This window comes from Saccostrea echinata, unplaced genomic scaffold, assembly GCF_033153115.1.
Source record: "Saccostrea echinata isolate AGI-Se365-2 ecotype Australia unplaced genomic scaffold, CSIRO_AGI_Sech_v1 ptg000016l, whole genome shotgun sequence".
NCBI lineage: Eukaryota > Metazoa > Mollusca > Bivalvia > Ostreida > Ostreidae > Saccostrea > Saccostrea echinata.
This window is the reverse complement of record NW_026889765.1, coordinates 27732737-27755797: the sequence shown is the minus strand read 5'-3', so window position 1 is coordinate 27755797 and position 23061 is coordinate 27732737. Positions and strand designations below refer to the sequence as shown.

The 23061-nt window shown below is 34.6% G+C and overlaps 1 protein-coding gene and 1 long non-coding RNA gene across 3 annotated transcripts; one reads left to right on the top strand and one right to left on the bottom strand.

Moving 5' to 3' along the window:
- The first annotated feature begins 959 nt into the window (after window positions 1–959).
- On the top strand, window positions 960–6351 carry LOC133189079 (uncharacterized). 2 transcript variants are annotated; one of them, XR_009721400.1, is made up of 4 exons: window positions 960–1239; window positions 1640–1729; window positions 2069–2226; window positions 6248–6351. It is a non-coding gene; the product is annotated as an uncharacterized LOC133189079 (long non-coding RNA). The 2 variants fall into 2 exon arrangements; XR_009721399.1 differs by lacking the exon at window positions 6248–6351 and having other exon boundaries at window positions 2069–2593.
- A 13563-nt stretch (window positions 6352–19914) lies between these two features.
- On the bottom strand, window positions 19915–21030 carry LOC133188275 (E3 ubiquitin-protein ligase TRIM56-like). The gene has a single exon (XM_061323647.1). It carries the CDS (start codon window positions 21028–21030, stop codon window positions 19915–19917), a length of 1116 nt encoding a protein of 371 aa, XP_061179631.1.
- Between the last annotated feature and the right edge of the window lie 2031 nt (window positions 21031–23061).

The following is a 23061-nucleotide window of genomic DNA, read 5'->3' as shown; positions in this document are numbered from 1 at the left end:
TGACTGGCATATCTGCTGAAGTTCCACTGGGAGGGAGACTGGAGGGCAGAATTGGACGTGGAGCAACAGGGGTAGATGGTACAACCTGAACCTGTGCCATGGCTGAAACTCGTCGCTTCCTCTCCCAGTGGGCTGCAAAATCCTCCGTTGACAACTGCTTAATCATGCTGAAGACTACCTTGCTCTCCTCCCTGACATCAGCTGAGGAAGGAAGTGGAACAGCAGAAGATCCCTTCAAGGCTGCATGCAAGGAGTACCACTGGGGATGCTTCCGAGAGTTGGTGAAGTCAAAGTGACAGTACCCACAGACTGGACACACATACGGCCACTTGTCAAAGGTGAGGTGCTTAGAAAAAACGTGTCTCAATACATAATGTCGTTCTCCCCTGAAGTTACATAAACAACATTCCCATACTCTCCCTCTCTTCCCAGCTGAAGAAATATCCGCCATCTTGAAAATCTGTAAGAAAATAACTGCACAATGTAAGTACAGTAATACTGGTAAACATCAAACATGAAATCTCTCATGTTAAAACATTTTGAAACATGTAATATCATTTAACATGTAACAACAATATTGATATTCACCCTTCAATCCCTCTTTTATTTTTTTAAAAAATGGTCATGATTTGTTGTTAACACACTGTGACACACACATATTGAAAGGACAAATAAATCCTTTTATTTTTTTTTTTAAACTTTATTAATACATGCATCATAGCTATAACTGGACAGTAAATATGTATTTTACTGTAGATTTGTCTTGTTTTTCAATTTTTCTGACAACTTCAGTGCCCATTACAACTTCAGTGCCCAATTTGGTGGCGTACATCCAGTGTAGGGAAGTAGCTTGTTATGATTGACAATTTTACACTCGTCACGAGCATCAAATTGAATCTCAAATATTAGGTCACTGAAAACTTTCAGTACTACAAAAGGTCCTATGTAAGTTTTTCTTAATTTTGGACATTCTCCATCTTTGACCTTTTCATTTAGTAACCACACAATATCTCCAACTGTATATTCATGAACTAGCACTTTTGAATTGTAGATATCTCTTGTTGTTTTGTAGATTGGTGAAGATGTTTCATGGCAATTTCATGGGCATGGTAAACTTTGGATCTTATTTCTTCAACGAAATCTCCATAAGATGAAATTTTTTCTCCATTGGAAGCTAAAGAGTGATGTGTTGCCTTGTATGGCATTTGGATTTCTCGACCAAACATCAGTAAGTTTGGGGTGAGTCCTGTCGATTCATTACAAGTTGATCGGTAGGCTGAAGTAAGGCAGTTAAGATGAAGATCCCATTCTTCATGGTCTTCTACTATGAAAGCTTTAATCATTCAAATTAGAGTACGATTGAATCTCTCGACCATCCCATTGCATTTAGGATTACGTGCAGCTGTTCTAGTTTTCTTGATATGCAACAAAGAACACAACTCTTTGAATATACATAATTCGTAATTACGACCTTGATCTGAATGAATCATCAGAGGGCATCCATATCTAGTGATGATTTCGTTTAATAGGATATTTGCTGTCACTTCAGCGGTTTGGTCAGGAACAGAAAATGCTTCTGCCCATTTAGTAAAATAATCCATTACAACAAGTATGTAACGATTTCCTCTTTTCGTGACAGTTAATGGACCAATAAAGTCAGTGGCAAGACATTCCCAAGGAGCACCATATGACATCATTCGAAGAAGAGCTTTAGGTTTTTGTATCGGAGGTTTGTTCATAGAACAGTTTTCACATGATTTTATAAATATCCTGACCTCCTCTTTTAATTCAAACCAGTAAAAATGCCTAGGGACTCTAAATTTGGACTTCTTAATGCCTAAATGCCCGGACAATATTGAGCAATGACACATGTCAAGTATTTCTTTCTTCATGCATTTCGAAACTATAAACTGTTACATTGTTTCACCAGTGTTGTAGTACTGTATTAGTACAAAACATCATTTTTGACAACTAATTGATCCCATAAACTCAGTTAATGTCTCGTTGTAGTTGGGAAGGAAATTGCTTCTTCTTTCTTGGGTCTTTCATTTCTTATTTTCCATTGTAGAACTGGAGATATATCAGAATCTTTAAGTTGAGCAGTTTGCAGTGCTGCAGAAGAGTACTGACTGTGCCAGACAGTACAGTCGGATAATGCAGATTCCTGATGCTTTTGTCTTGTAGTGACCTTCCTTGCAGCAACCTCTGATTGTTCAGTAGACAAATGTATGGAAACTAAATTTTCTGCTCTCAGTCGGCACTTCTTACAAGGTCCACATTTGAGTTTGTCCATATTATCTGCTGATGCACAAGTGCAGTCTCTTGGATTGGGACATCTGGTTAAACTATCTGCATTTCCATGTTTTGTTCCTTGTCTATATTCAACTTCAAAATTATATGCAGAAAGGATTTCTATCTATCGAGCAACTCGGCCCTTTGGTTCTTTTAGTTTGAAAAGCCACACCAAAGCCTGGTGATCAGACCTGACTAAAAATGAATGACCAAGTAAATATTTTCGAAAGTATTCTACAAAATACTTTACAACTAAAAGTTCTTTATCAGTTACGCAGTAATTTCTCTCTGCTTTGTTAAGAGTTCTGCTGGCATAGGCTATAACTCGCTCACGACCATCTTGACATTGGCTCAATACAGCTCCTATGCCTAAGATGAATTGTCCATGATCGGGATCAGGGTATCTCATAATTTCTGGCCCAGTTAAATTCGTTTTTAAGTTTCTTGAAAGATTCTTCACACTCTGCGGTCCATTGAAAAACTTCATTCTTTCTTGGTCAAATTTGTAATTGGTTTAGCAATCATAGAAAAGTTCCTAATGAATCTCCTGTAATAGGCTGCCATTCCCAGAAATTGGCGTATCACTCTCTAAGTCTCTCTAATACTTGTTTAACTCGATCGACATGTTCGTCAAAAGTTTTGCTGAAGATAATAACATCATCCAAATGTATTAAACAAGTTTCCCATTGAAGACCATTTAAGGCCAATTCCATGACTCGCTGAAATGTAGCTGGGGCATTTGTCAAACCAAAAGGCATAGTTACATATTCAAAATGCCCATATTTGGTTAAATATGCAGTCTTTGGAATATCTTGTTCCTTGACTTTAACTTGGTGATAACCAGATATAAGTTCTAAAGTTGTAAATAAAATTGATCCTGCAACGGAGTCTAAACGGTCCTGAATTCGGGGTAAAGGAAAGGCGCCTTTGGTTGTCACGCTATTAAGTTTCCTGTAATCTACGCATACTCTTAATTTCCCATTTTTCTTTCTAACAAGTACCAATGGTGAGGCCCAAGGGGAAGTTGACGGTCTGATGATCCCCTTTTCTTGCAACTGCATGATGGCATCTCTTTCTTCACAAGCAAGAGCAATAGGGACTCTGCGTGGTGGTTGTTTGAGAGGCGGTTGTTTCCCAGTGTTTATTTCATGTTCTGCCAAGTTAGTATTTCCTAAATCCCATTCATTTTCTGAAAACACATCTTGGTAATTGAACAGTAGATTTTCAAATATATGTCTTTCTTCTTCAGACAGTAATTCAGATGAACTCTTATAAAGATCTATTAAGTGCTCTGGAACCTCGATTTCACTGCTAAAAGGGAGATGATTATCTCCTGTAAGATAACATTCAGTAACCTTTTTAACACCACTCTTGGATACTTCATCCACCAGGGTCATGACCTCTTCAATAGCTTTAGGTTCTAGCAATAGATTCTCATTCTCATTCTCAGGACTGTAATCGGCAATTCTTTCAATAGATGAAGGAATAATTGCTTCACTCATTTGTGGGAAAGTAAATTTATCCACTGACCTCAGAATGCATCCAACATTCTTTTCTCCAGCAGTAATACATGAAATACAGTGGCCTTGCAACTGTAAAACACTCCTTGAGAGTAAAATATCAGCTCTACCATCCTTTTCGTCCATCAAAATATCAATTCCTAAGAGAACATCATCTTCTATGTCAACTACAAGTAGTTTTCTTGTCAGCTTAACTGGTCCTAACTCCAGTTTAAAAATGTCATTTCCATAGACATGAATTAAAGATCCACTAGCTCCCTTTAATGTTGAAGTTCCATCCAACATTGGCTTGTTATCTTCGGGAATTTCTTTATACGATTTGTATGACAAAATACATGTACTGGTAGATGCACCAGTATCTGCAGTAAAATGAACATCTATCCCATTAATTTTTCCCTCAATATATATCCCATCAGTGTCGGGTAATCTTCGATTTGTTGAAAATGGAAAAATAAAATCATCTTCAAAAGTTTTGGGGTCTATACTGTCCGTCTGTTCGTCAGTGGTCTCATTAGCCATCTTTTGACCCTCAGAAATGGCTACTGGCCATTTAAATGAGGGGTCCCCATTCTTTGCTGATCTTGGGCATACTGTGTTTTCTGCATTGGACAATCCCGAACATAGTGTCGTCTCTGTTTGCAACAAAACAGCTTGGAGTTGACATCCTGTTTTTAACATCATCAGTGTTTCTGTACTGATTGGCGTGTTTTTCTGGTTCCTTTCTCTTCTCTGCAGGAAAACCTGCCTTATCACTTTTGTGACAGAGTTCTTTTCTTTTTATTGCCTCCACAACTCTTTGCATATCTCTTCCAACTTAGCTTGGAGCTCATTTATGGTGGACTGCTCTTTTGTCTGCTCTCTGGGTACATTTTTACTTCCGTTGCTTTCTTTCCCAAACTTCTTGTAAGTGTTAAAACTTTTAAGCTCAGTTTTTTGTACATCTGTTCTAACTTGTCTAGCTGTCTTGTACTTGTTCTTCAGTCCTCTACCACTTTCCTCTTAACTTACAACCTGCAACACAGCCTCATCTACATTTTCTGGTTCCTTTACATACTCTACATGAAATTGACATCGCTGTCAGAGAGACCATAGAGAAATCTACGCAGTAAGTCTTCATCTCTTGTCTCTGAATTTCGTTTTGGATGAGCTTTATCGTATAGGCGTTTGAGATCGGCTGTGTAGTCTTCAACCTTTTCACCAGGTCTTTGCTGTCTGTTGCTAAATTTAGCTATATATGTCTTTCTGGTTTCCACAATTCTGAAGCGGTTGTTGAACTCTTGAGTCAATTTGGAATAATTTCTGGGTGTAGCTTTCGATATTTGTCCATAAACAAATTCTGCTGCTGTATCATATAGTCGAGGTAAGAGTTCGTCTAATTTTTGAAGCTCGGCCTATCGTCTTCTTTCTCTCTGCTATTTCCTCAGATCTAGCAAACCAGATTTTCCAATCCTCCTTTCCATTGAAAGGTGGAATCTTAACATTGTGAAGCCTATGCCGATAAGGAGGTTCTAAGGCCTTTATTGAGACTTCTTCATCACTCGAGTCAATACCATCTGTTGTTGTGTTCCTGGCTCCATTGGCAGAATTTCTTTGTTTTTCTCCCAGCAGTGCATGTAATGCTCTCTGAACCTCTGTTTGTATTATCTCTGCAATGTCAGTTTGCAGTCCAATCTCTTGTTTTTCATTAAGTCTGCTCTTTGATCTATCTTCCATGACTGTTTCAGATGGATGAACTGTGGAAAGATCTAGAAATGAACTGGTAGTTTTTCCAGGTATATTTCCTGTATGTTGAGGTAAATGGGCAGTACCAGTTGATGGGTAAACAGGTAAGTGACCCATAGAAGATGTAACAGGTAATGTACCTGTAGAGGAAATGACAGGTGCGTATCCTGAATTAATGTCAGGCATAAAACTTGCAGATGAGGGGACTGATATGAAGTGACCAGTATGATGTGTCATTGGTAAATGATTTGACGGTTGTGTCACAAAGCTTAAAGACCTTGGCAGCTGTGACATAACTAGCCCACCTGTAGTTGAGTTAACAGGTAACTGAGGTACTTGAAGCTGTGTTGCATTTTTAGGTTGTTCAAAATAAGGGATACTACTTGTTTGTAGTGCTATATTTGGTAGTGATACTGTTGGTATATCACCTGTCTCGTGAGCAAAATGCAACTCTGTAGGTGTATGTAGTTGGACTGTATGTGTAGAAATTTGAGGTACCATGTGCGTACTTGTCACTTGGACTGCATTTGTGGGACTTGCAGGTGCAAGACTGCTTTTGCAAGTAACAGGGATATCGCCTGCAAAGGGAGTTAATTTCTGTACTGTTAGTGTTTGATGGGTAAGAGGAGACCCTGTCATAAGTGGGCTCTTTTCTGGCTCATTATCATGACTAACTGGTGTTACAGTTTCAAAATGATTTCTTTCATTTGCAGATCTGGAATACTTAAGTGGACTATCTTCTCTTGAACTTAAAATCTCGCGAATCTCTTCATCAACTGACACAACTCTGTTCAAGGCAGAAAACTCGCTAAGAACTTGTGCTCGACTTCTTGTCTTTCTTTTACCACCCATTTTGTAATAATGTGTTCAGAACAACCAACATGACTTGTATTTCAACAACAACAAAAAAACTTTAAAGCTACTGAATCTGTAAATATAACAGATATTTTTTTTGGGGGGGGGGGGGGTGTTTGATCACTGGATCTGTTTTTCTTTTTCTTTTTAACAGATCCCGCTGCGGATGCCAAAATATTGTAACGACACCGGATAAGCGCATTGGTGTATAATAATAAAATAAAAACTAATTTCTTTCTCTCTACTTCCAAATTAAAGGTGAAAGTGAAATAAAGACAAGTCTTTTAAATTCAACAAATAAATGGTTTATTTTGAACACATATTTTATTTCTATGAAACAATAATTCCAAATAAATCCTGAAAACCTAAGTATTCTGTACTTGTTATTGTATTGAGACTGGTAGATTTAACCAGTAATTGAAAAATCAATGGCTAAAATATCCTTAAAATAATTCTAATAATTTCAGACCGATATATCACGGTAAACAGCTCAGCAGTTAGCTGTAAATAAACTTACTTATTTAAAACAAACCATGACCAACTCAATCCCAAATATTCTAAGTCTTTCTCCCAAAGTAAATGTAATAAAATTAACAAACTAAAATAACGCACCTTTCTACAACCCTAAATCAGTCAAAATCACTGCTGTCTGTTACAACTCGTGTTTATATACGGAGTAAAATGACGTCGTGAAACGCGACCAATCAGTAACGTCGCGTAAATTACAACAACCAGTGAAAAAAACTAGAGCGAGCTCGTTGCAAAGCAACGAATAGGTCTTCCGTTGGAGCTGCGGAAGGAAGAAGTGACCTTGAGTCAAGGCCATGCCACATTCTAAAGTTATACATGTAAGCAATCTTGTAAGGGGAAGCAACTTGCAATATTTCGCTAGGAAAAACTGTAAAGGAATGTACGTGACCTTGAACATTCCAAATGCCTTGCGTCAAACCATGACACACTCTCGTCATAAAACCCAATCTGTGTGTTACCGACTTGAAAAGTTCACAATGACACGTCATGTTCTTTTAGTCCATACATACAGTCAAAACATCTTATCCTTAGTGACCTTGAACTTGAGTCAAGGCCATGTCACACTCTGCATGATACCAGCAATGTTTCACTAGTACAAATACGGTAGCGAAATGACAGTTTCTCTGTCAGTGACCTTGACTCGACCAAATGACCTTGCATCAAGGCCATAACACACACTGGTTAAAAGCAATCGCAGTCTGTGAGTTTCTGAATGGATAAGTACAGCCATGTTTTTTCAGATCATACAGCGAGTCGGAATAATTTGTTAGGTTCAACATAATGATAAAAATTCATTGAGAATGTTTTATGCCCAGTTTGGATAAGTAGTAAAACGTGGAGATCGGTCCTTTGGATGAGACCGTATAAGGTCTCGTGTCGGGGTAAGTGCTAGCGTGAAAAGGATCTCTCATGCTATAAATTTTGAATTTACCCCGATGGCAGTAAATACTGACAACCGGTAAGTTCAAAATTTACAACATGACAGATCCATGGCACTTGATTCTACCTCTGATTTCAAAAGATTTGCACTGTTCCTGATTTGTATTGTTTGAATGGTCTTTTAAGCTTGAATGCTGCACAGGTGCTTGTGGACAGGACCCCCCCCCCCCCCAATATACACCCCGGGGTCCAAGAATATTTTTATTCGTCTTTTTCCATAAATTAATCTTCTAGAACACATTTACAATGTATTCAATATGAAAAATCCATAAAAATAACGTAGAATTAACGTTTTATTAAAAAATCATACCCGCGGTATTATGAAATAGAGAAGGTAAGTCACTTCCATTTGTTAACACTTGACCCCACTTGGATATCGGGCCTAAAATATCATATACATGTACGTACCACATGTCACCAAAATATGTAATTATATCTTGTTTCATCGTCGCAAGCCACGGGTTTTGTGTTCATTCTATTTCCACAAACCCGTGGCTGCCTCCTTCAAATTTCTCTCGTTCTCATGAATATTAATAACATACATTCAACCAATGGAATAACATCTGACGCTTCAAGTCAGAACCAATGAAAATGATCAGTCTATCTTGTATTTGGATGTAACCATAACCACGAGCTGTACATCAACTTCGGTTCGAATTTCCTTTCTTAACGAGTAACGCTATTCAGCGTTACCATACAACGTCTACATTCGAAACCCTGTATTTTAATGTAAAACCTTGTAAGTATTTTAGAATATACGTTACTCACATCTGTTCTTCAGGATCTATCGTATTTTTTTTTTTCAATAAATCTGCCACGCATAGCAAACATGATTTCATAATGGGCGCCGCCATTTATTGCTACAGAGTGATTTCATTGGTCAGGGTAAATTTGGCTTCACTTAATAAATATTCAATGATTCAGTCGCGAGAACGAGAGAATTTGGTAGGAGGCAGCCACGGGTTTGTGGAAATAGAATGGACAAAAAAACCCGTGGCTTGCGACGATGATCTTGTTTGGTAGATATTTTTGTCTTTAATCGTCCTATTTAAACGGAAGACCTTAAATAGTGTCTGTGGCTGTCACTATTTCGGTGTTTTTCAGAAACTTGATCGTAGAATTAGTCAAAGTCCACAACTTGACAATAAACTGATAAATCGGCTACAGTATATTATCTATTCACAGAAACGACATATTGAAACTGGGAAAAAAATAACCCAGAAGCAATTCATTTCATTGAAATTCTATCATGAATATTTTGTTTTAATCGATGGACTCGATAAATCAATAAACTGACCGAAGGAAAAACGTTGCACGTGCCGTAACATTCTGTACGTTTTTTTTTTTATTTTACATTCTACTTGCATAATACATGCACATGTACATGTACATATATATTAAACAGAAACATAAATACCAAGCCCGTCGGCATTTAAAAAAAAGTAATGAAACATAATTTGATTTGATCTATTTTATTTCATTTAAACTCTATTAATTTGTTTTAAAAGTATGATTGATCTTTTTCCTTTTAATACATGTATACACTCAGGGTAAAAAAAAAGCATATATTGACTCGCGTAACTTTCATGGTTGTAGTTACATTTGAAAATGAAGAAATAATGAAATAATGAAACGTTGAAGGGACTGGTGTGTTGTATGGCTAGACAACGCCTTGCACATGCAGAGAAATTTACCACAGGTACTCTAGGACAGGTGTGAAACCCCTAGGGCATGCCGTTTCCTGCTCTTGCTCTGCTAATCCCTATACACAGGAAATGATCGCGACTAATACTTAATACACAAAGAAACAGAATATATTCAAGTAAACTTGGCATTGATTTTTTTGAGTATTATTGAGAATAATAAGTTTTAGTGATATACCCCCCCCCCCCGTTTTAATTGTTTTGTGAAGTTCATCACCATGCACATTCCATCTTCTGTAATTGGAGAAATGTTTAAATTAAAAACAAACCACTGTTTACAAAAGAAGTAAATATCGAGGGAAAAAAATTGTTATATTTTATTGATATCTTTTATAACGTTCACGCGCCCACTCACTGCAAACGCTCGCCATCGAATATTACAGCTTTCCGGTCATTCGACAATTTCAGGGAAATGCTTGCACATTAATACAGTAAAGTGAAATTATTTAAATAAATTATATTGTTCTAAATTTGGTTTAAAAAAACATGAACGGTATATAGATATATTTTTTTCCTCATAGGAATGCTGAAAACTGTTAATCGGAACTCGCATTGATTATTGTTTAGCACGTGTATGTAACATTGCAGTTCGCATATAATTTGAAAAGAGAAGTTATTAGAACTTATATTTCCGACATTAAAATTTGTCACGTTAAACTCTCAAATGACTCAGCTTATAAATAGTTTTCTTGATACTATTTAAAAAAAGATGTCGCTTTAGTATTGATATATAACTTAACAAAATTAATAATAATTATAATAAATTAAAAAAAAAAACGATTAAATATATTCTGCTTTACAATTTTTTTTTGTTCATTCATTATTTTCACCTTTTGCGAAATACAAGAAAATACTTTCATAAATATACATACACTGCGGGATTTTAATTTGTTTTTTTTTAAGAGGGAATTTCGCAAAATTCCTGTTCGGGGTGATAACTCCCGTTTGTTTACGATACTAGTTAATCGATGATTTAACCGCGGCGGGGACAGGTAGGTGATGAATTTCCCGCGGAGGGAACGCGGTTTACCTGTCTCACCTGGCCAAATCCTGCGTTGTGTTTATACCGCGACGGGGCGCGGGAAATACGGGATCCGCGTTGCCTGTACTGTACATGTATAGTCAATCAGATTAGAAATACAGCGACTATCAGAATTTCGGACCGTAAAAAAGATCTGATTTTGATTAGATTTCAGGTGTAGGTGAATGTGTGTGTACTGAGGGGTTAGTTAATTCATTCAAGATTTATTATATTGTTCGTTTGGACGAAGGCTTCATAAAAATATACACACTGCTTGTACAGGTACACATCAATGAATGTTCAGATTAATTCAAAAATCGGCGGACATTAATTTATTTTAGTTATGTAAAGGCAATGTTATTTCCAGAGACATTTATATTTTCTGTTTTTTTGTCTCGGATTTTTCTTTTTTGTGATTTACCGGTTTACAAAGGCCTGTGATTTAACAGCTGTTCATAAACGCTGTCAATTAATATATGATCAGAGAAAACGAGACATCTCCCGGTAATTCATTTCTTATGGAAAATATATGGATTGACATCTTAGTACTTACCTGTGTAATTACGATGTTACAAACCGTGACAATGACTGGCCAGGAGGACTACCCGTTATGAAAACAACTCATGATCAACTCAGAGGACCTATAATTGACTTTAATATATGCTGTAAATCAATAAAATCATTTCAGTTTAACCGATATTTTATTGCAAAGATAATGGGAAAAAAAGACTTGAGATTTAGAATTTTTCTGAATTTCAAACGCTCGATATGCATATATTTGGGGCGCTCTTGCATATGCACTTATAAAACGTGCATGTTCTGTACGTGCATGCGTGTACATTGTATGTATCCGTAAAACCTTAAGAGAGCTGATAAATGTGTTCTGATTTTCAGAAAAAATAATGGGAACCTATAAATAATTACATGTTTATCATTCTGTTCGCATACAATAACAAGTTTAGTAGAGAAAAATAATTTGTTCAAGGTTAGGTGTCTAATAAATTTGTAATATTCAAATACAGTTACGCATGTATGTCTCATTCTACATATTTTGGAGGCGCGTGTGAATGTGGGATTTTGTATTTCCATACGCTCGATATGCATATATTTGGGGCGCTTTGTATATATACAGTTGTACATTTTAAGGGCGTCGACAAAAGAACGTATATTAGATTACATACATGTACATTTAAGTTTCAAAAGTTCCATTACTAGTAGGAATTAATTAAGGTTACATATTTTGAATTTATTATGAATAAAACAGACAATTAACTCGATATCGAGAAATAAATTGTTTATAAAAATAACTACGCAACTTTCCTGTAATTCAGCGAATAAAATATTAAATAAAATACACTAGCGATTTAATCAAAGATATTATGAAATAATCTGAAAAATTCAACATATTTATCCATTCATGACTTAGTTTACAAAATGAATTTGGAATGGCCATTCTATGATTTGTTTTGTGTATGACTAGGTCGCTGGATCACACACGTCGATTGATCCCCGGTGACCTCCTTTGCCACGCGCTATCGAGGGAGGTGTTACATAATTGTAAACACACAAGGTGAATGTAAAAGGCGCACACTTAATGGCTGTAAATAGTCTATGCTTCAAAGTTATGTTTTATTTTCTCAATATATTGTTTGTTTTTATATGATAAGAAGAAAAGGTTATCTTTTTTCCCCTTTTTTTAGTAGACTGGTTTATTCGACTTTGAAAAAAATGAAATAAAACGAAAAGTTGTCATAAAATAACTTGGAAATAAAGCACAAAACACTTCAAGAACCTTATTCTAAAGAATATTAGCATCTAATGTAGCCAGATTTATTATTTATAGTAAGTTTATTTTAGTTAAACGCATGAAGAGCTCTCGTTTACTTGCTGAATGAAAACAGTTACCTGTATATGGGTCAAGCTTCTGGCGCATTTAAAACACAAGACTCGAACAAAATAACATTTTCATGAAATCAATAAGATGTTAAAGAACAACTTTTTTAACGACAGCCATTTCGAAATATTTACCGTTTTTGAGTTATAAAGCAAAAACTTTAAAGGGCTCCAGATCCCTAATTTGAGAGGCCAGCCCCTTTTTAGTGGTGTCAAATGAAATGCCTTGAAATTGTGCACAACTTTTATTCTACATGTCTTATCAAAATGTTTTTAGTTTTAAAGATACAAAGGAAAATATGTCTAAATTTTCGCTCTTTTAGGCGTTCCAAATTTTGACCCCTAATTAGCGCCATTTTGAATACAGAAATCGAAAAACAAAAACCGATGTGCACAACTTCAATCCTTGTATTATCTAAATTCGATAGAATTTCTGCTCCAGCTTTTGTAGTCTCGGAGCCTTTGTCTGGAAATGAAGCCTACAAAATTTTCATTTAAAGGGCAATAACTCAAAAGTGGAAGTGACTTTTTGAACTGTTTTACAGCATTCTGATAGAGTTTTGTAACGTCTATAAACTCTGCAAATTGGAGCAAAATCCGTTGAGAAATGAGCGAGATATGAGGTCTCAAAGTTGGCGTCTAGGAAAAAGAAGAAAAAAAAAAGAATAATAATCTTAACCATCAGAATCAGTAGAAGGTCTTCCGTTGGAAACGGAAGACCTTAATGACGGGATGCTCTAGTTCCCACAACAAATTCTCACGCTTACGAGAAAGTGATGAATAATAAAAGAAACATTTATTTTCTAGCCTAACTATTTCTAGTATCATTAAATATCTATACAAGCATTAACAATAAATTATAATTGAAATATAGCGCTCGCTAAACTTCGTAAACACATGACGCTTTGCATTTTTGGAGTCGGCCATAGCTAAAACAATAGGTACCACGAGGTCCTAACAATAAAGTAAAACAAGTATAAACAGTGGAACTCGGGTAATTATGCATGTATAAAACCAGCCTTTACTTAGTGGACAAATTATTTCACACAACATTTATACTTTAACGACAAAACGATCAAAATACGCATCACAAAACAAACAGCGCAAATCAAACTTTAGGGAGTGATGTCAAAAGCGTAAATTATGTACAAGTACATACGAGTATAAGTATCAACAATAAATACATACGTAGCTATATTCTTACACTACAGTGCACAAATAAACATGTACCTTGAAGTACTGAATTGTACATTTTGGACGTTCAATGTGTCATGACACGGTCAGCTGTGCTGCAAATTTTTATACCGCGCTAACGCGTATGACAAGTTGAAAGTCCAAATGTACAATTCAATGCTTACCTTACAGATATGCGGTAATCAAGGATCAAAGTAATATCTAAAACATTGTCAACGAAAACTGATCAGTTTTGATTTTTACGAAACAAAAAAGAGGCCCAGAATGAATCTTGTTCTTTAAAACGTTTATCACGATGTCATTTATAATATTTGTATTTTTCTGAAATTGAATACTCAAGTTTAAATACTTAAACCATTTTGGTAACAGACCTGCATTTTCGAATAACAAAAGATTTCATAAAAGAGATAGCGAAGTAAGAAGTGAGAAATCTTGTATGCGGCATATTCATTAACACTCACTTATGTCGGTTTAAGGGCAGATTATGCAAACAAAAAATTGATGCATGAATTGTTATATTTTTAAACCTATTTTGGTTGTAGATGCAAATACCAAATTTCTCAGATTAAAAAAAAATTCTACGATATTCAAAGTTCTATATTAAGGGCATCACCCTTATAAATCTATATAACATTTAATCACTTTATGGAACACTATTGTGAAACTTTGAATGAGCAAATAAAATCTATGCAGTTGAATTTATTCATATTATAAATTTGACTTAAATTGTTATTTTCATGATGTTTGAAAAAAAAAGTTTGTTTAATTAAAGCATGTCTTTAATGCTAGGAGGTATGATGGAGGTAATATTTTAATATTTCATATATATTACCATATTCTACAAATCTGGAATCTGTGTGAAAATTTAATCATTTAATTCAACTGCCTAAGTACAGGCATCATAGATTATTATTTTATGAGAGCGCACATAATCACTGAAGCCTCTTTTGCTCTTATACCAGAATTGGCTTAACTTTATTTGCTTAAAATCAAAAACAACAAAGAAATTATGCAGCCTACTTACTTCTGCCCCGAATTCACAATCAACTTTTTAAGCTCAATTTAAGATACATTTTAGATTTATAACTTCGTATTGAAAGAAATGAGATGATTTCGGATTAGTGTAATCATAAATAGAAATGACACTTTGTCAGAATGGATTAAATGTATCAGATGTATGTTAAATCGCGCATTAAAAGATTGAGAGGCAATTTGAAAACCATCTATCCTTCTGTATTCAATAATCCAGAAGTGAAAAAAGAATTAGATAGATTACATGATCAGTACGTACTGGTCCCTGCTGACAAAGCAGGTAACAACATTGTCTTTGTTTGTAAGGCTCATTATATTAAATGTATTATAGAGGAACTTGGATTTAATTCTACAAGTGGTAATCCAACTTATACTCATAGTTCCCTTTCTAAGGAAGAAATTCTTCAAAATCATATGTCAGTTTTGAATATTTTTAATATTCCTAACAACCAAAAATGAATTCGAATTACCATATTTATATTGGATTCCGAAACTTCATAAAAATCCTTACAAACAAAGATACATAGCGGGTTCCAGTAAATGTTCAACCAAGCCTCTATCTTTACTCCTCACTAAGATATTAACAGTGGTGAAGGAGAAACTTCAAGAGTACTGTGCAACAATATATTCGAGAAGTGGTGTAAATCAGATGTGGATACTTAAAAATTCCAAGGAACTTTTGGAAAATTTGAAATCACAAGATTTTACCAAAATCAACAGCTTAAAAACTTACGACTTTTCAACTTTATACACAACCATTCCGCACGATAAATTAAAGTCCAGGATTTTTGATATCATTGACAGCTGCTTTTTCAATAAAAATGGAACTCGTAAATATACTTACCTTGTCATTGGTCATTTGCAAAATTATTTTGTTAAAAAACATTCTGATTGTACACACAAGTACTCTGAAGTTGACATTAAAAAGATGCTTGAGTTTTTGATTGACAATATCTATGTGGTTTTTGGAGACCAGGACTTCCAACAATCTATTGGAATTCCTATGGGTACCAATTGCGCCCCGTTATTAGCAGACCTTTTTTGTATTCATATGAAGCAGAATTTGTCCAAAATCTTGTACGTGAAAAGAAGAAAACACTTGCTGTGGCGTTCAACTCGACATTTAGATATATCGACGAAGTATTGTCAATTAACAATGGCTATTTTCATTCTTATGTCGATACGATATATCCTGGTGAACTTGAGATAAAAGATACCACAGAGTCTGACACATCTGTTTCATATTTGGATATTTTACTTGAAAAAGACGTTAATGGTAATCTAACAACCAAGCTTTATGATGAACGTGATGACTTTAACTTTTCAATCGTCAACTTCCCTTACTTATGCAGCAATATACCTTCATCACCTGCATACGGGGTATATATCTCTCAGTTGATTCGATACGCAAGAGCATGCTCTACGTATGTACAATTTCTAAAACGAGATAAATTATTGACAAATAAGTTGATGAAACAAGAATATCAGCTGTCTCGTTTAAAGTCATCATTTCGTAAGTTCTATGGTCGATACAATGACCTTGTCAGCAAATACAATTTATCATTGAGTCAAATGCTGACTGACGTTTTTCATACTAATTGTTAGGTCATTATTTACCCACTGAATTGTCGACGGATTTTTCCGTTATTTCTCGATCATGACAAGGAGCACACGGCGGGTGTGACCGGTCGGCAGGGGATGCTCACTCCTCCATGGCACCTGATCCCACCTATGATGTTTGGAGGTCCGTGTTTGCTCTGCTCCTATTTTGTATTGTCTAATGGACTTTGAGCTTGAATACTGTTCGTTATCTCCGTATATTTCATGTAGGATGTTCGTTCCGGAGTCGTGAAGTAAGTAGCAGGCCCCAAGATCATGAAACTTCTTAAGTTTAATTCAAAATCTATATACTATGCTGAAATGATGTAGACGTCAACAGTCCAAAATTAAATTACTATCAATTTCCAGCTGAACAGCTTCTATCTACAATTTTAGAATTAAAGTTGAGAATTGATAAATATCTTACAGATGAATACAACTTGAACTTAAGTCTAAGTCTTTATTTTATAATCCTGGGGCCGGATTCCTAGGATTCGCAAATTTAAATCCCCGTGGTGATCCTTTCCTTTGATGAGACAGTTTAAATTTAAGTTCCATGTCGCATGCGCATTTAATGTTGGCGCGAAAATGACTTCCCATTGACCGTTAACACTTCTTTTGAAGAATACATGTATGTTTCAACGATCAAACTTTGTTCTTGAGAATAAGATTATTGAGGATTTTCTTCTATTAATTTCCATGTACAAAATTTTCTTCATTTATTGTATTCCCACCCTTTAAAAAATGTACACCAATTAAATGATAAAAAGAACAAACATATCTGATCTTTTTTTCCCTCAAGAAAACAGGCTAGAGCTAAAATTAGCTGATGTATGATAATGCAGTGCAGAATCAATATTCTGATTTTTGCTTCTTCTATACTGTATTTTTCTAACATTCAATATCACTATATCTTTTTAAATTCAAAAAATTGCCCAAGACGAAACAAGAAAATAAATTGTAAAATTACTTTGTAAGACGTTTTTGATTAAATATGTGGTACGGATTTCACAAAATTGCTCATTTATCAAATCAGTTCACTGATTTTAACATATTTCGTTTTCAAAACGGGTTTTTTAATTATAAACTCATCATACACTTTCCGCAACCGAGCTAATTCAGATTTCCATGTAAATTTCTTCTGGTCTTGTCTTTCGTAAAACTAAAGAAGAATTCCTATCTTAACTGTGAGACATACTTGTGAGAGTAGTTTGTTATGAAGCTGAACTTGACTTTTGACATTCTCAATACCAAATATAATTACTCATTTAAAAAATTGATAATGATAAACCAATTATAAAAACATTCTTTCATTCTCTTAAGCTTCTTAACTTTAACGTCAAGCTTCTCTCCTTATCTACATTAAAACGCGGTTATAATTAAGGAAATTCAATTGGACTTCGAGTTTTTCTTCCCAATAATCGAGATGATTTTTAAATCTGTTTAAGGAAAACGAACACATTGGAAAGTTACCTATAGCTAGGAGATTCATAAAAAAGTTCTAACCGAGATTTTTTTTTTCTAAATCCGACTTCTTTATATAACTGATTTTACTGTAATGCCTCGAATATACATTGCATGCAAAAATCCCCCCAAAGGTTTTGAATCTTTTTCAATTGAAGTCTACACAAATGTTTTCAAAATCTCGTTAAACATGTACACAGTATTATTTTTCTTAGCTTGCATTATTGTAATTATTATTATATGTATGAAATGAAACAGCTCCATAGACGCAGAACATCGTCGCGGTTCAATAATCAGTATCTGCGATTATTTTGTAATGAATAGTTTTTTAAATAGATTTCAAGTACAATCATTAAGATGTTTAAATTTCACCAGTTCACCGAACAGTCTCACGTAATTCACGCAAGTTATTCCTCGTCTTACCATGTATTAAATGTTCATGAAATTTTGATTCCAAATGTTTTTATTTACATATTTTGTGTATTATATTGAAATACCTCTCGAAATTAAAAATAATTTTTGAGAACGGCATTTATGTCTTAGATACAATAATCAAAAACTTACATAGTCAAATAAATATATAATTTAAGATTATATAACTGAAAGGAAATAAAGAAAGTACATGTAGTTGACAGAATAGCAATCACTTAAAGGTAAGTAGTGAGTGCGTTATATGAGATGAAATAAACTTTTGTGAGCCCACATAGCAACATATGTTATAAAGACATTTTCCTTGATATCTTTTAGGTAGCCAAATTTATACATTAATTTTCTTTTCATCTGGTTGTTTTGATTAATTTTGAGGGTTAAAGACAGAATATTCAGTTTTAAACATTCTATAACATAGCACATGTACAATAGTTAATAATCATGATTTCTATTCTATCGAGTTGGATTGATTCTGCCTCTTTTTTAAATTCTTTTGCAGATTCTTATTCAATTCAAATGTGTCCCACACATATATGATTACCATCTTCAAAATATGAGAGCTTCCGCTTAGTACAGTTATTAAGTGAAAATGAAAATACTTCTATTTAAAATTGCCAGACACTTCACATTGAACATTGTTTTGGTTTTTTTTTTTTTAAATTCAGTGATTAAGCTTGTAAATAGTACACTTCTTTCTATTAGAAATAAAAAGTTCTTCATATGTTTGCTTGAAAGACATAAAAATGGCCCCAGGATAGTCTGAGAGAAGACATCGACAATTACTTCCATCGTGCAAAATCTGGAAGAGTACGCCATTTTCCATATGTGCCTGTGCTGGCTTTCCACAGCGTACACAAGGCTTAGTAACATAGCCTTGACAATGACCATGAAGAGCACCCCTTTCCGATAAAGAATATGTATCAAAATTCAACTCATTATAAACTAACCAACAATTGGGGTTTGGGCCATATAAACATTCACATCTGACATAAAAGTTTTGGCAGCTCGAATGCTTTATCAATGCGTAAATGTTATTTAGGGGATCGAATGACAAACATCGCGGGGTCTTCATGTCTTTGTGTTGATAGCGAAATATTTCTTCCCCAGTGAAGGAAAAACAAACCACTTCTTCCTTTTCACTAATTAATGCAAATCGGTCTCCTGTTTTCGACAAGGCCAATATAGGACCAGTTGCTGGACTTTTAAAGGCAAAAGTGTGAGTAACTGTTAAAACAGGTGAGAGGTTAAAGATAGTCACCTGAGTTTTTGATGCTGTAATTATTATGTTCTGTTCTTCATCTACGCGGAAAACATCAAAGATGTATTTTAAATCGAGTTCTCCAATACAAGAAGTACTGATAGTATTTGTTTTCTTGGTTATCTTCAATTTCCGAATTTTGCTCAGACAGCTGATATACAGAGTATCACTGGTTGGTCCAGCACCAAAGAAGGATTGTTCTGTTATTTCCAAAGAAGGATTACAAGGAATTGTTGTCAAATCGATAGGATTAAAGAATAGCACGGTGTTTGAAGACAAAGCCATAACAAGTGTTTCGTTATTTAAGAAAACACCAAAGCGCGCAGGCGAAGTTAAATTAAACTCCGATTTTTTCTCAGCTGTCAAGGACAAGATGTTTAGAGAAGTATCAAACAATTTTGAAGACTCTTCCTTTTGTACAATCTTTAATACATTAATTGAGGACAAATGCCTCGACAAATTTTAAAGAGTTCCTGATGGTCTTGTAAGCAGCAAGACATCATCTATTTTATTACGTTCGCAAATTTGTTTTAGTATTGTTGTGTGATCATGTTCATAATCGTACACTTCGTCTTCTGCATTTCTGGTTTTATAATGCTTTAACTGTTCTTCAGCATCTCTTGCTGTTTTCACTGCAGAAAGAAATACTTGCTTACTGGAGCCTGACTCCTGAGCTGCAGAAAGAAGGGTCATGCCATTCTTGACCGTCAGGAGGTATTGCTTCAAATCTAATACACATTGTTTAAGTTTTTCCTCAATATCTTCATGCTTTTTTAGAAGGTCCTTTTCAAATTGTTGCTGCAGTTTATCAAGTTTCAATTTAATATTTGAAATTTCTAGGGATACATTATTCATGATTTCTTCACGTTTGGCGCTTTTGCACACTATTTCCTTTTCTCTGAGTTCTATGCTTTCCTCTATAATCTTTGATATTTTAGAAAGAACATCTATATTCCCTTTGATAGCTAATTTCGATATATTTTTAGAAACATCATCCAAGGCTTCCACGTGTTCACAGTGTCTATGTTGTGTTGCAAAGCAAACACTACAACAGAGGGCTTCATGATCTAAGCAAAAGACTTCAACATATCTACCTTGATGTAAATGACAGGGTTCATCTAGTTCTGGAAATTTTGGCTTGTCATCCTTGTCATCAAAATGCAAAGCTGAGATTTTGTGTTTTTGCAGACTACCGACAATTTGATGAAGACGTTTACAGGAAGTACATATAGCCTCTGCACAATCATTGCACCAGGACTCCGCCTTACATTTTTTGTTATCCCGTAAACAAATGGCACAGCATTTATCCTCATTCTTTTCATCACCTAAATTCGTCAATGAATTCACTAGTATGTTGGTGGGAAAATGCTTTGCCCATTGATCCACGGCAATCGCTTCGTCTGGTTGACCTGTGACACGACGGCATACAGGACACTCAAAGTCAAACTTTTCTGGATCTTTCCCCAAAGAAGCCCTAGATATATACGTCTGCAGACATTTTTCACAAAAGGTATGTAAACAAGGTAAGCTTTTTGGTCTAATTATCTTTTCCAAACAAATTGGACAACTGTAGAACATAAGATTCTCTTTCCCTACATATGTCGCCATCATTTTTAAAGGGCGTTTACCAACGCAATGCATTATGGTAGTTTCGTTTTGGGTTGAAATATGATAGGGCATATCATTTAATTTAAAAGTATTAAGAGTTATAAAATCTTTAATATTTATCTTATTTTTGGCAAATGCTAGAAACAAAGTAGCCTCTTATAATAGTATATAACTTGTTGCAACGCTACAACATCAGGCAACCCTCAAAAGTTCCTATTTTGTATATTCATTGAATACCCCTTTGATGATCCAGAAATGTGAAAGGGGGCGCGTCGAGACTATTTCTAAAAAACAAAAGTTTTCCACGTCGACCTCTGACAAAAAATAAGCAGTATTTCACGAACCTTTGATCCTCTCTTGTCGTATCATTTTCCGCCGACAGATGAATACTTTCCTAACAATGTTATTTTTTTAATTTCTGCCTGCCTCCACCACAAAAAGGAAATTGATGTATGGTGTGACAGGTACTTGTATATTAAATATTTTTACACCATCCCCCCCCCCAAGGCCTGTAGAAACCGGGGTGGGGTGGAGGGGGGAGAATGCCATACCCCCATAATTTCTGTGATATATAGTATACTATAGAAATCAAAGCCACTTATTGATGTGCCCCTCAATATTAAAGTGTAATTATTGTTTTGCTTGTCAAGGAGTTTTTGTTTGGTAGTGCCCCTTAAAAGGAAAATTTTAGCTTCCCCCCTCCCCCCAAATGAAATATCTTCCTACAGGCCTGCATCCTCAAAACCTACACTATTGTAGCATTGCTGTGAGATAATATTTGGGCAAGCCTGAATTTATTTTACTCAAAGTAGTCGCTTTTATCTGAAAAGAATGGCCTTGACGTTTAGGGTCTCCTTTGCATAATTTCTCTGTGGAATAAATGCTTGTTTGAAATATTATATTTGAAATACCCGAGATGAAACCTACTAGATGTTTTTTTGGAATTTACATTGATTATTTTGGAATTAAATATGCTCTAGTATTTTTCAAAAAAAGTGATGTAACTACAAAGCAGAATTCTCATTTATAAATCTTTGAATTATATATATATATATATATATATATATATATATATATATATATATATATATATATATATATGCAGTTATTCATCAAAAAGTTATATTTTCTGATCTCGCATATCGGATCATGATTTTTTTTAACTGAATTTAATGTTAAACCGCTTTTAATATTTTAACTTAGATAGTATTATTTCAAAGATCTTTTATGGTTAGTTCTCACGCACCCTATTACTGCAAATTCATGATAATGGTTAGTTGATATATCAAATTGTACATTTTAATTGAGGTCCTTTAAGAAGATTGCTGTCGGTTATGATCGAATAAACAATTTTATCAACCCTTGCTGCAATTTCACTCAACCTTTGTTGTATTTCGTTGTCTTTGATTGTTTTTTGATAAAATAGTTTTAGTAGATATATCTATAAATTATTCCTATTTATAAAAAAACATGCATGTTTATCAGTTTCAAAGTGACAAATGTGTAAACGTAAGTACTTTATCGAAATTACAACAACATGAGAGAACACATGGGTTAGAAGATATCGTAAGACATGCAAATGTATGGAACGCCGGGACTGTCTTATATGAGGATTAAACATTATATGCAGTGTTCTCTTCATTATATGTGGTACTATTTTAATTATATGAAGTATTTTTACAGTTTATCGTGTGCAACTTCCATTATATACAATACTTCTTTCATTATATGATGTAGATGTGTCATTATATTATGTACATCTATCATTATATGAGGTGTTTTTATCATTATATGAAGTGCTTTTAACATTATATGCGGTAGATCTAACATTATATGCAGTGAACACAACAATATATTATGTACTTCTCACATTTTATACAGTATATTCATCATTATATGTAGTATTTCTGTTATTATGATGATGCTGATCATTAAATACTATGTCTGGTCCTGTTAGCATTCCGTGCGGTAGATTTTCATTTCGTTATGATGTAGACACAG